This window comes from Penaeus monodon, chromosome 38 (assembly GCF_015228065.2).
Source record: "Penaeus monodon isolate SGIC_2016 chromosome 38, NSTDA_Pmon_1, whole genome shotgun sequence".
Lineage (NCBI taxonomy): Eukaryota > Metazoa > Arthropoda > Malacostraca > Decapoda > Penaeidae > Penaeus > Penaeus monodon.
Window position 1 is genome coordinate 18,878,536 of NC_051423.1, and position 15,000 is coordinate 18,893,535.

The 15,000-nt window shown below is 29.9% G+C and overlaps 1 protein-coding gene across 1 annotated transcript in view; it reads left to right on the forward strand.

The window, feature by feature from the left end:
* The window catches only part of LOC119596811 (mitogen-activated protein kinase kinase kinase 11-like), a 94,357-nt gene that overhangs the window by 902 nt on the left and 78,455 nt on the right, over nt 1-15,000 (forward strand). Inside the window, 1 exon segment of the mRNA XM_037946141.1 lies at nt 1-110. This exon segment is cut by the window's left edge and continues 902 nt beyond it. Within this exon segment, the coding sequence (XP_037802069.1) occupies nt 1-110 (110 nt within the window).

Sequence of the window (15,000 nt, forward strand, 5' to 3'; positions counted from 1 at the left end):
GTAAGAAGGCAGTAGCTCTGGAGAATGGCGACGACTATGGCTGCCGGAAACCTACGGGTGTCCCCGCCTCAGGCTCTAACCCCCAGAACCCCACGGCACCGAATGCTCAGGTAGGACCCCAGGAACCCTCCGGAGGTGCATGTTTTGTAACGAAAAGGCTGACGGGAGTTTGGCAACTGGAACGTGATTTTTTTCTAGAACCAAAACAGTTAGGTGGTTTATCAGTAGGAAATCAACTATAAGCACTGAGAAAGGCCTGTGTTCTTGAATTGCCGCTCTGTCTATATTGTACTAAAAAATTTGATTGAAATTGAATCTCTAAAACAGTAGATTATTTCTTATTTTAAGGAGTAGTTGCCATAAACTCTTTTGGAGGGAAATGGCAGATTTTTTTTTCTTTTCTTTTCTTTTTTGGGGGGTTTGGGCTTACTTTTCTTCATCCATATCAAGAAATCCTTCTCTAGAAATACCAACTGTTTATATAGTTATATGTATATACCAAGCTTATTGATTATATATATATATATATATATATATATATATATATATATATATATATATATATATATATATATATATATATATTATTTATTTATTTATTTATTTATTTACTTATATAAACATATATTTTTTCATCATTCACTTTTGTCCATTTGTCTGCGAGGAAGTGTCTTTTCTATTCAGATAAAACTGCTTTTGATTTTGAATTACTATGCGACAGAAAGCATGCAATTAACACATATCAGATCTTCCTCAGAATGACATAAGAATATGAACATGAAAGGAGAGAGATGAAGAACAATACACATAGATAAGTTTTAAATTATTGTCTACATTATCTCATAGTGTATGCATATTTCAAGGCTTGTATGTACACAGAAGATATATTATTGTGAAGTGCTTATCACCCCAGGCCAGATTTCATTCAGGCGCAACCAAGAACTGGGAACTTTAATCTGTGTTGGATCTTCGCTTCCAAGTTTTATGAAGCGAATCTAGTTTGAGGCTGGAAAGAATGGGAACCACATATAACCACAGAATAGCAGTTCATAGGATGTAAACGATTTGACCAACTTGAAGACTTTAAAAGTATACATGTAATTATAGCGAATAGAAATGAGAGACTTGATCTTTGTAATTTTAAGCCCCGTGTTGCATGGAGATGAATGCAATTGCACTCTGCCCTCATTCATTGTATATTTAATGCAGTTGTGAAATTTGCATTAGAGAGACCAGAGGTGGTGTATAACCTAGGTTTGATCTGTTTCGGATTTTATCTTGCTAGTGTAAATCTTGATTAAAGGATGGTATGTCCTGGCTGTTTAAAACAGAGCTCCTAGACCTCTCTGGTGCTTTATCGTCAAAGGAAGAACAGTACAAGCTCCTCCTTTTTTGAATATACACAGTTGAGGTTTGTTGGTCTTTGCCACTGTGCGGAACATGGAGGTAATGACATTGTTTTGTATTGCTGTTGTGTTAAATGTTGGTTGTTAACCCTTCTGTCACAGATCATAGCATATTTCAAGGAGATTAGGACTGAACACTGCCTATATGTTTATTTGAAATCATGGCACTACACTGCAACAGAGGAGATTGACTGCAAAAACCTAAGTTGTGTATAAGCATATTCACAGCTGTAAACTATAGCATAAATATCTTTGCTCCATGCTATAGAGAGATCTTCGGTATGATATGCGTGTTTTGCAGTATGGTCTGAGGCAAGAATTTAATGATGAACAGGAAGTTTCTTTAGGTGTTCTAAAGCTTGATATGAAAGAGATGGAAAGACAAAGTTGATTTACACTTATTGTGTTGGAAAGCTGCTGCTTTTATTTTGTGTAGCATAATTATATCCTTTAGCAAATGAGCTTGCAGTGTATTCATCTTGTATTATATATAATTTGATATAACACTTGTGAAGTCAAGGCTTTTAATGATATACATATTTTTTTTTCACATGATGTCAGTTTCAATAATAGCGCCTCAAACAAGGATTTCTGAATGATAATAAAGTCTTTTTGTTATGTAGAAATGCCAATTCATTGTGTGAATTCATATACACTCTCATGTACAGAGAGATACAGTAGTAACCAATTTAGATAAGTCAATAACATTAAGATAGTAAAAACAGGATACAAAACAGAAAAAAATACTTTTTCAAGATATTGTTAATTCAGAATTTCATATCTCTTGTTTATGGTAGGCCTTTTAAACTTTTAAACTAGAGTGCAGTAGACAGAGGAATACTTAAGATATAAATAAAGGGACTGGGCAGCAAAGAGGCATTTTCGTAAATACCTTAGAGAAACAACTAGAAAGAGTGGATTGAGGCAGTGTTAAGATAAGATGTCTGATGGCTTGTCTGATGTCTGGTGATGATGTAACTTTTGTGTGTGTGTGTGTGTGTGTGTGTGTGTGTGTGTGTGTGTGTGTGTGTGTGTGTGTGTGTGTTTGTTTGTGTGTATTTTTGTTTGTTTGTGTGTGTGTGTTTTTGTTTGTGTGTGTTTGTTTGTCTGTTTGTCTGTGTGTATGTGTGTGTGTGTGTGTGTGTGTGTGTGTGTGTGTGTGTGTGTGTGTGTGTGTGTGTGTGTGTTTTTGTGCTTTAATCACAAATAGGTATTTTATGGTGTTATGTCATTTGTAATTACACCCTGATGATTTTTGTAAACTTTATTTCCCATAAAACTCTTGAATATGTGAATCTAGACTTATATAATTTGGTCATCTCATGCTCCTTGTTAAATTTTACATGTGAAGCATTCATTAAAGCTATGCAGATTGAAAAGAATATATATGTGTGAGTTTTTCTTTCTATCTTTCTTTCTTTTTCTTTCTTTTTTCTTCCTTTTTTCTTCCTTGTGTCCTCCCTTCCTTCCTTCCCTTCCCTCCTTCCCTCCCTCCTTCCTTCCTTCCTTCCTTCCTTCCTTCCTTCCTTCCTTCAAAGTGTCTGTACACATCTGTTGGATATCAAACGATATGAAAGGTCATAGTCTAATTTTGTGGATATTCAGTAGGCTACACAAGGACAGTAGATGCCGTTGTGAAATATCCGTGGGTGACTTTGAGATTCTGTTCTTTCACATGCCTGGTAGATTAAGTTAATGAAGATGAAAAAAATGAAACAAAATCTGTCATTTTGTTTGTAAAGGCTAAACAAAACAAATGGAAGATAGGCAGAAGTGCATGTAATCTAACCCCTCAAGTGGGGATGTCCCCACACAAGCAATCGACATACCTTTATTGTATAGGCCCGGTAATCTGTACATAACTGGCATCATGGAAGTTCTCTGCGTTGGTCTCACTCATTGTAACGAGGGTAGAGGTAGATGATAAGGTTCAGTGATTCAAGAAAGGAAGTCATGGTTGCAGAAAAAACAAAAAAACTTGTGGTTGCAAAAAAATAAAATGGTTGCAAAAAAAAAAAAAAAAATGGAAAGTAGCCTGTATTTGGGGAAAATATTAAGAAGGAGAAGAAGGAGAATATATGTAGGCATTACAAATATCCGTATGAAAAGGTCATGTAAAATTATTGCTGAGCATAGTTAGCATAAAGAAATATGCCACCATTCACTGCAGAACGTATGGGTTTTAAGTATATAGCAAGCACATATAAATCATTTATATATATTTTGTGTTTGTAGAAGGAGGAAGAAATGTACTAATTGCTTTTACTATATCTGTCATCTTCACTCTGAATTTTTTTCTGCTTCCTGAATGTTACCATTAACAGGGCATGTAGACCTAGTTTAAAAAAAAAAAGGACCAGTTAATGAATTATCCTGAATAGAACTGCATACATTGCTGTAGCCTCCATGCTTTGCACTCTGTCAAAGGCCAGATATATACCTCCACTATGTATGTACTGGCAAGTTAGGGCTGGGACTGTTTGGTTTGTGAATCATCAAGGAGGTCCACAAACTCATTCTTGTTAGCATACATGTTGTGGAAGTTTGCTGACCAATGGGGGGAGCATGAAGCATGGAAGCCACAGCATCATTTCATTTGCTGTGTCAGCATCTCGTATGGGACTTTTTATTCCTTAACTCCATCTTACACAGAGACACCATGAGCACAGAACTGCATGGATTCATACACTCACACTCACGCTCACACTCACACTCACACTCACACTCACACTCACACTCACACTCACACTCACACACTCACACACTCACACACTCACACACTCACACACACACACACACACACACACACACACACACACACACACACACACACACACACACATATGGTATGTTCATTCTGTAACTATGAATCTTTTATGAATTATAGATGTGCTAGATATAATCAGTTTTATGCATATTTGCCTTACTTTGCTACAGAATGTTATCAAATCATCATTGTTGATATTCATTTGAGAAATATCAGTAACTCTTAATTGTATTCTGATTGTAGTGCAATATTTCAAGTGATATTTCCAACTGCTAGTGACGTCAGCACACTTGCATTACATGAAGGAGGTAATTTGCAGAGGTAACGTTTAACTTGAAACCTACTGCTTGTTAACAGTTAGTGAAACGTAATGCTCTTGCCTGTTTTCCTGTTTTACGTTACTGCAGCAGTTAACAGTAAATAGTTTTGGATTGCCATATACGTTTGTCTGAAGTGGTTTTTGAAATTCGTATTTTCCTGTTTACACGTTATTGGGGTCGGTTCCAACAACAAAATTATGATTTTTTGTTGTTGTTGAGGCTCAAGGGGGGAATATGATTTCAGAGACTTTGGGGGGAAAAATGCTCGGTGTTCTAAGCGCACGGAAGTTATGAGTGGTGTGGGGCAAGCTTAAAGAGTAAAGATTATTTTTTCCAGGGTTAGGAGAAATACACGCTGTGTCCACTGTGTGTGTGTGTGTGTGTGTGTGTGTGTGTGTGTGTGTGTGTGTGTGTGTGTGTGTGTGTGTGTGTGTTTTTTTTACATAGATGGCTCTGTAATTGTTTGATCACCAAGGCGTCATTTATTAGTTCTGTTCTTGCCTGTATACCCTATTCCTTGATTATTGGAAAGATCGTTTTATGTTTTTTATTGCTGTTAGTATATATTGCTAATAACATATGGATAATTATGATGTCAATAATGAAAATAATAACACTGATATTAATAGCATTAGAAGAAATGTTTTTCGAGGAACCACAATGAATGGGTATATTCATGAAAAAGTACTAATTGGCTCCTTGGCAGCTGAGTGGGAGACAGAATTCACACAAAAAAAATTATGGTCAATAGTACATGTGTCAAGCAGCAATGGGTTAATTATTGCTATGTAGATTTGTCATTATAATTCATGCATGATGAAAACTTCATTTTTGTAAGCGTGCGTGGCGTGCGTGCGTGCGTGCGTGCGTGCGTGCGTGCGTGCGTGCGTGCGTGCGTGCGTGCGTGTGTGTGTGTGTGTGTGTGTGTGTGTGTGTGTGTGTGTGTGTGTGTGTGCCTGTCTGACTGTCTGTCTGACTGTCTGTCTGTCTGTCTGTCTGTCTGTCTCTCTGTCTGTCTGTCTGTCTGTCTCCTGCCAACAGTACTCCCTTGAAACAATTTATTGTGATATTTGAAGATATCTATTTTATGTAGAAAATGAAGGAAGATTTAATATTTGTACAGAGAAAGAAAAATAACACTTCCCAATGGCTGCAGTGCTACATCATTGTTATATATCCTGATGTCAAAACAAACTCTTACTCGTTACTTTAAATTTACAAATAGGATACTTGCATATTAGGCCTGTTTGTAAAGACTTCAGGCATAACAAAAGAGAAGATAAGGGAGGATTTTGATAATTATTCTTTTTTTAATTGTGCCCACTAGGGAATATTAGCAGTTGGCCCTTTCAAATACTTATGCTCATTTATCTGAAAGTCGATCTAGTCTGTATCTAATGGGAGATGAGTAAATAGGCCTTGTGAAGAATATCATTACCATGAGGGTGTTTGAATCAGCACTAAGTCATCTGCCACTAAATCTTACTATAACCAAGACACACTTTCATAGGGTCAGGTCAGGGTGTGAATGAGAATGAATATTTTCACAGTGCAAGAGGTGTGTTTGAGTGGCTTCGATTGCATCATAGCTTCATCAGAAATACATGCATTTCTGACAAAGATATCATCAAAACCAGTCAAATACAACTCTGGTATAGTGAAGATTTTCATCCTCATTCATACCTTTTCTACATGTCCAGTGAATACAGTTCAGGGTCAGGTCAGCCTATACTCCCCAAGGTGATTTCCCTTCAAGTAAGGTCAGGTTGGCATGTCAGTATTAAGGAGCTTATTTTACATAGGTAAAAAGGATGGATGGAATTTGGCACTGGTAACATGTAGGCTGTTAATGAAGATTGCATCCTTTTGAGGGATCTAACCTTGTTGTTCACTGATGTTTAAAAAAAAATCTGTATATAAGATAATTATTAACATGATGTATAAGATGATGATAAGTTTATAAGAGGGGGTCATAATAAGTTGAGATTTTATGATTTATTGAGCAGAACATAAGTTTGATGGAATGAATAGACCAACAGATATTCAAGTTGAGCTGATTACATATGATATAGTAACATGGTGACTGACAGTTTTGAATGACATTTTTCCTTTCTGTATAGTCAGCTGAGATTTTTGCATTGATACTTCTGCATAATGATTTGTGATTTTATGATTTTTTTAATATAAATATTTTGATGAATCTAGAGCACTGAAAGTGTATGATTATGATTTATTTTAATGGATTTAGAGCAAGTAACCATAGAGCAATACTAGTACTAGCCCACGGTGTACTTAATCAAATTGACCAAGTTGCCTAGATTAAGCTAATTTTGCTAGTACTGGTTATGTTTTGTTATTAAGTCAGGATTATCAAATCAGAGTAATCGCCCCCCAAAAAAGTTCATAGATAATGTAATCAAAAGAACAGATTATAAATCAGTAATCTCTAGAAATGAAACAAGTACCCTAATCCATAAATTGGGAAAGAGTCGTAGGGATTGTGGAAATCTATTGCAAGGGTGAAGCTATAAGGGAGAACAAAAATAAAAAATATATAGTCTATAACTATTGATGGCAGGAGGGCAAATATACATGTCTGCTGTGATTTTAATTTGTTATCTTTGTTTTACACTTTCGGCTTATTATGCACCAGAGAGTCAGTGACAAATCCAACCAGATCTTGCTATTTTACCCTTTTCCTTGATTTTTGGGAAGGTTTTAAATATCTTTGGGGGGATGACCTTAGTATTGTCGTTTACGTATTGATGAATGTAATGTCGATGATAATTATAATAAAAGTAAAGAGAAAACAACTTTTTCACCTGGAAATTCAAGGAATGATATGATCAGATGAGGTCAGGTATGCCAACTAATTGACTCTTTGGTGACTAAGCAATTATGTGCATACATAATGAATGAACTAAAAGTAGGAATGGACATAGCATTTACTGTTATGATTGTGCTACCAGGATCAATGGATTTAATTGTTATGTATTTAAGCTGGGGATCCACGAAACTTGTCTGACGGGGACTGGGCCCAACCTAGCGATTATCACCCTGCTGCCCCAATCCTGCTGCAAATCCTTCTAATTTTTGGCAGGGAATGAACACTGAAGAATGAAGAATGGTCACCTTGCAAATTTTTAAACGTGGTTATGCAGTTTTAATGTTATGAAAGTGTTTTAAAGCCCAGGAGAGCGTAATTGTAATTGAACAAGAATCGATGGCTAAGGTGATTCAGGAACCAGGGCATAATGTATGTTTCGGAATGCTGACTATATTTGAGCTCAAATTTCTGATCGTGCTGCACTCAAGGCTAAGGGAAAATGTCTGTTTTCTGTCCTGATGATTACCATACTTCTTTGCTTTGTATTTTGTTTGATGTGAAGATTCAGGGGAATACGTAATTTTAGAAGAAATAATGCGTTAAACCGCAGAAGGACTAGGCCTATAATTAGTTTGAAATAGAGTAGGTCTAAATGACTAGAGGTCAAATTGGCACTGGCTTTTATCTCTCTGTCTGTCTCTCTCTCTCTCTCTCTCTCTCTCTCTCTCTCTCTCTCTCTCTCTCTCTCTCTCTCTCTCTCTCTCTCTCTCTCTCTCTCTCTCTCTCTCTCTCCTTCCCTCCCTCCCTCCGTCCCTTCCCCCTCCCTCCCTCTCCTTCTCCCTCCCTCCCTCTCCCTCTCCCTCCCTCTCCCTTTTCCTTCTCCTCCCCCCCTCCCTTCTCCTCCCTCCCCCTCCCCCTCTTCCCTTTTCCCCTTTCCCTTCCTTTTCCCCTTTCCCCTTTTCCCTTTCCCTCTCCTTCTCTCTCTCCCCTCTCCTCTCTCCCCTCCTCTCCTCTCTTTTCTCTCTCTGCAGTGTCTATGTGGTTTGTTTTAAATTTTTTTTTTACCATAGATGGCTTCATAGGAGCTTAGTCACCAAGGAATCAGTTAATAAGCATATATACCTCATCTCCCCAGCTCACCTATATATATATATTTTTTTAAATTTATTTTTAATCATCTTATTGTTGTTGATAGGGTCATGTTAACTTAAGGACAATGCAAAATGATAATTTGAAAACATGATGTTGCAATAAACAAAAACGTTCCGGGAAAATTCAATAAACGGTGAGGTCTGGTAGGCCTAGTAATTGATTCCTTGGTCACAGTGCACTTGAGAAGCCATTTATGTGTAAACAAAGTTACAAAACAAAATTACAGCAGCCAGTTCATGCACCTGGTGGGAAAAGGTTAATGGTAAAAAAAAAAATTTATATACTGTGCTTTTATTATAAGAGGAAAGGCATACATATTTTTAGGAAAGCGAGTCTTAATCCCAAGAAGTTTAAACTAGACTTTGTCTATTTATATCAATAAACACCACATGCACACAACACACAACCCCCACCACACACACACAACACCACACACAACAAAACCCCCCACACACACACACAAACCAATATTATAAATTATATATATATATAATCTATATATATATATATATATATAATTTTATTATATTATTATATAAAATAATATATATAAATATTTATATTATATATTATATTAAATATAATAATAAAAATAAATATAGAGATATATATAATAATTATTATATATATATATTTATACAAAACTCAATAATTATTTTATATTTTATATATAATATATATAAATATATATTAATATAAAATATATATATATATATATATTATATATATATATATATAATTATAAAAATTAAATATATATATATATATAGAAAAATATATTTTTAAAAGAAATATTAAGAAATATTATGAAATATAATAGAAAATTATATAGAAAAAAGAAATAAAGAAAAATATGAAATATTATTATATATAATATATAATAAATATATATAAAAATATTTATATATTATAAGTTTTTACATAATTGTGTTAAAAAAGGGGAAAAATGTAAAAACTATATAATATACATATATACATATATATAAAAATATTAATATATAATATATATATTTTAATTTATGTATATATGTAATATATATATATAATATATATATATATTACATAATATATATATAATAGTCTATATTATAAATTTTAATATATATAAATATGGGATATTATATATTATATATATAATTAATTTATATATTACTATAATATTTTAATAACTAGGATATATTCCCCCCTTATATATTATATATAGATTCTATATCTATGAAATAATATAGATATATAATAATAGAATATATATATAAAATCTATACATAAATAAGCAATATATATATTATATATAATATATATAACACATAATTCCATAAAATAATATATATATAATAAGAAAACAAATATATATTCATATATAATATACATAAATATTAATATATATATAAAATATATATATACATATATGTTTTCATAGATAAATATTATTATAACAATATACATATATAACATAATACATATCATATATACAAATAATGTATACATATAAAAATATAATATATATATATATATATACATTATATATAACATATAATGATATTATAATATTATATTTTTATATATATAAATATAAAAATATAATATATATATATATAATATGTTGTGGTGTGTATGTGTTGTGTGTGTGTGTGGTGTGTGTGTGTGTAATAATATGTATTTAAATATACTATTCATATATATATATACATATATAATATATATATATATATATATAACATATAATATATATAAATATATAATAAATTAAATAAAATATAAAATATATAAAAAAATATATAATAAATATATTATATATATTTTAAAAAAAATTAATAATACTTCCTATATAATTAAAATATAAATATAAAAGAGGAAAGGAAACAATTTTTTGGAAAGCGAGTCTTAAACCTCAAAGAAAGTTAAGCTTAAACTTTGCTATTTATATCATAAAAACCACACACCCCAACACACACACCACACCACAAAACCCCACAACACACAAAAACCCCCACAAACCCAAAACACACACAACACACACACACAACACAAATATTACGCATATATAATTATATATATATATATATATATTATATATATATTAATATTTATAAATTTTATATTACATACAAACCCAAAATATAAATATTATATAAAATTTAAAATATATATAAATATTATAATTATAAAATATATTGTATTATATATTAATTTATATATATATTATTAAAAATTCTATATATTATATTATTAAAATTGTTTGTTATATTAAATTTTGATTATATATAATATATAAATATATAATAATATAATTTTATATTTATCAATAATATCATTATAGCTATATATATTATATTATATTTATTATTATTATATAATTTAATATATATAATCTATTTACCCCAAATTTTTAATATATATTATATATATATATATATAAATATTTTTTTTTTATTTAATTTTTTATTTTTTTATTACATAATTTTTTAAAAATATTTTAATTTATATTTTTTTTTTTAAAAATTTTATTTATTTTTTATTTTTATTTTTGTAAATATTTTAAAAATAAAATTTTTAATATTAAAATTTTTAAAATTATTATTTTTTATTTAAATTTATAATATATATAATGTATATAGTATATATGTAATTTTTAAATTTTTTTCAATTTTATAACAATATTATATCCTATATATATATATATATAATTATAATTTATTTTATATATATATATATATTTAAAAATTTAGAATATATAATTATTATTATAAATTATTATATATATAGATATATATATACATATAATTATATAATTATAATATATATATATATATATATATTTTTTATATATAAATATATATAAAATATAATATTTTTTTTTATTTTATTTATAAATATTTTGTAATATAATTTTTATATGTATATATAATATGGTAAAGGCCCGCGGGGGCCCAATGGTTAGAGCGTCGGATCAAGACGTCACTACGGCAATCTGATTTTGAGGGTTCCGTCACGGCCGGGCGTTTGTCCCTTGGGCAAGGAACTTACCTCGATGCCACCTACCACTGGGGGGCCAAGCCAGCCCAAGTCAGTGCTGGTCCCAAGCCCGGATAAAATGGGGGAGAATGATTAAACCCAAAAAAAAGGGAACACCCGGGCCCCTCCGTGGAAGGAACTGAGGACCCTACACGTATCCTTCCCAAAAGCCACAACAGAAAAACACAAAAAGTATCAGCTGTGAAAAACGGCGGCTCAGAATGAACCCACTGTTAAAAAAAGAAAGGGAAGAATAAATATAAAATTAAAAATAATAGTATTTATTATATTATATATAATATATTATAAATAATATAATATTATATATATATTATAATGGGTGGTTATAAATAGTATGAAAATGAATATACAAATATACATATATATAATATATATAAAATATATTTTAAAAATAGAAATTTTTAATAAAAATAGATATAATAATATAAATATAGAATAGAATAAAAGTATATATAATTAGAGAAAATATATAATATAAAATTATAATTAGGGTATTGTATATATACATATTTAACAATTTATACACAAAGGATATACTAATATTATATGAAATAATATTTTAATATATATATATATATATATATATATAATTAAAAAATATATGATTAGATATATATATGGATATATTTAAATAGATATAATTAAAATAATTTAAATATAAAAATATAAAATAATTTTAAATAATATATATTATATATTATATGTATATATTAAATTATAAAATAAATATAAAAGATAGAATATATTATAATATATAATATATTTTAATATATAATGTATAAAAATATATATAATATAGATATTTAAAATATTTAAAAAAAATAATATTAAAATAAATAATATAAATATATTTTTAAAAAAAAAATATTAAAGATTTTATAGTATAAAATATAATATATTTTTTATAAATATAATATAAAAAATATATATATATATATATATATAATATAATATAAAGAAATATTTTAAAAAAAGATACTAATATACAAAAAATATATATATTTTTTTTTTTTTTATTACCCCTTTTTTTTATTTTTTTTTTTTTTCCTTTTTTTTTTTTATTTTTTATTTTATTTTTTTTTTTTTTTGATATTTTTTTTTTTTTTTTTTTTTTTTTTCCCCTTTTTTTTTAAAAAAATTTTTTTTTTTAAAATTTTTTTTTAAAAATATTTTTAAAAAATTTTTTTTTTCGTTTTTTTTCCCAAATTTTTTAAATTTTATAAATTATAAAATTTTAATTTTTTTTTTAAAAAAAAGAAAAAAAATTTTTTTTTTTTTATTTTTTTTTTTCAAAAAATTTTATTTAAAAAAAATTTGGTTTTTTTTTTTTATTTTTTTTTTTTATTTTTATTTTTTTTTTTTTTTTTTTTTTTTTTAAATTTTTTTTTTTTTATTTTTTTTTTTTTTTATTTTCTTCTTTTTTTTTTTTTTTTTTTTTTTTTTTTTTTTTTTTTTTAAAATTAAAATTTTTTTTTTTTTTTTATATTTTTCATTTTTTTTTTAAAATATAAAAATTTTTAAAAATATTAAATTTTTAAATATTTTTTTTTTTTATTTTTTTAAAATTTTTTTTAAAAATTTATATTTTTTTTTAATATTAAATTATTTTTTATTATATTTTTATATTTTTTATAAAATTTATTTTAAAAAAAATTAATATAATAAAATTAATTTTTTTTTTAAAAAAAATTTTTTTTTTTTTTTTTTTTTTTTTTTTTTTTTTTCTATGTAATTTTAAAAAATTTCAAAAAATTTTCTTTAAATATTTTAAAAATTTTTTTTTGGTGGGGGAAATTTTCCTATTTGGGTTAGTGAAAAAACCCCCCCCGAAAAAAAATTTGGGTTTCATCCTTTTTTTTTAAATTTTTTTTATGGATTTTAAAAAATACTTGTATTTAATGAAACTCTAACCCCCCCCCCCCTTTCCTTCATATTCTTTGTTCAAGCAAAAACAGTCAAAAACCCAATTTTTGATGGGAAAGTGCTCTATACAGCCATAAATGCTTCTTTTGTTAGGGCCAAAATTAAAGCTAGGTGTTTGCAAAGCCAAAAGACGCGATTTTTACGGGTTTTTAGAAACTATTTAGATAACGGGGGGGTTAAGGAGCTCAAGCTCAGAGAAGTTTTTGTGTGCCATTTTGTACGTCTTCAAATGTTTGGTTCCCCCGTCGTTTCTTCAAGTAATAAACCCCCGACAATACAAAATTTTTGGGGGGAAAAATTTTTTTTTTTTTTTTTCTTCTTTTTTCTTCTTCTTCTTCTTCTTCTTCTTTCTTCTTCTTCTTCTTTTTTCTTCTTCTTTTTCTTCTTCCCTTTTCTTCTTCCTTTTCTTCTTTCTTCTTCTTCTTCTTCTTTTCCCCTTCCTTTTTTTCCTTTTCCCTTTTCTTCTTTTTCTTTTCTTCTTCTTTTTTTCTTCTTTTTTCTTCTTCTTCTTCTTCTTAGAAGGCATGTTGAAAGGAAAAAGCATAATACAGGAAAGTGAAAAGGAGAAGAAAAGTTTTTTTTTGCATTTTGTTCTTTTGATAGAAAAAGGGCATTTTTTTGTAAATGGTTGAAAAAGTGAGGGAGGAGGAGGAAAAGAAAAAGAAAAAAAAAAGAAGAGGTAGAGGTAGAGGGAGAGGAGAGGAGGAGGGAAGGAAAAGGGATACTGTTTCACTGAGGTCCGTTACCCCTAAACTTTACTCTAAAGTGGGGTCCTTCTCCCCCCCCCTTCTCTTTTTTTTTCCTCCTCCTTTTTTTCTCCCCCCTCCTCCTTTTTTTCCCCCTCCTTTTTTCCTCCCCCCTCCTCCCCTCCTCCTCCCCTCCTCCTCCCCCCCCTCCCTCCTCCCCCCTCCTCTCCTCCTCCTCCTCCTCCTCCCCCTCCTCCCCCTCCCCCTCCTGCTTTATTTTCTTCTCCTCTTCCTCCCCCTTCCCCCCCTTTTTCCCTTTTTTTCCCCTCCCCCTTTCCTTTTTCTCCTCCTCCTCCTCCTTTTTCTCCTCCTCCTCCTTTTTTTCTTCTCCTCCTCCTCCCTTTTCTTTTTCTTCTCCTCCTCATCCTCTTTTTTCTTCTCCCCCCCCCCCTCCCACTCCCCCTCCCCCTCCCCCTCCCCCTCCCCCTCCCCCTCCCCCTTTTTTATTCTGATCATCATCATCATCAATCATCATTGTTCTACTGGTTCTCCTCCTCCTCATTTTGGGGGATGATCAGCATATTGTTGAATTTTTATTATTGGAGATGAGGATAATTATTCTATTGACCTAGCCCAGACCTGCTAACCAGGGAGCGAGGAGAGCCCAGACCTAGAGCGTTGTTTGTCCGATCCATACTGCAGTTGTTTTATATTTTATTTTTTGCTTCAGGCAGTGTTAATCTATTGCCTGCGATAGTCCAAGCATTTGTCTTTTAGAATACTAATATGGAGGGATACCATTATTAATAAGCACTCTAAAGCCTGCCTTGAGTGTACCAGCCCTGTTGGAATGTGATTTTTAGCATAACCGAAATAGCAGACC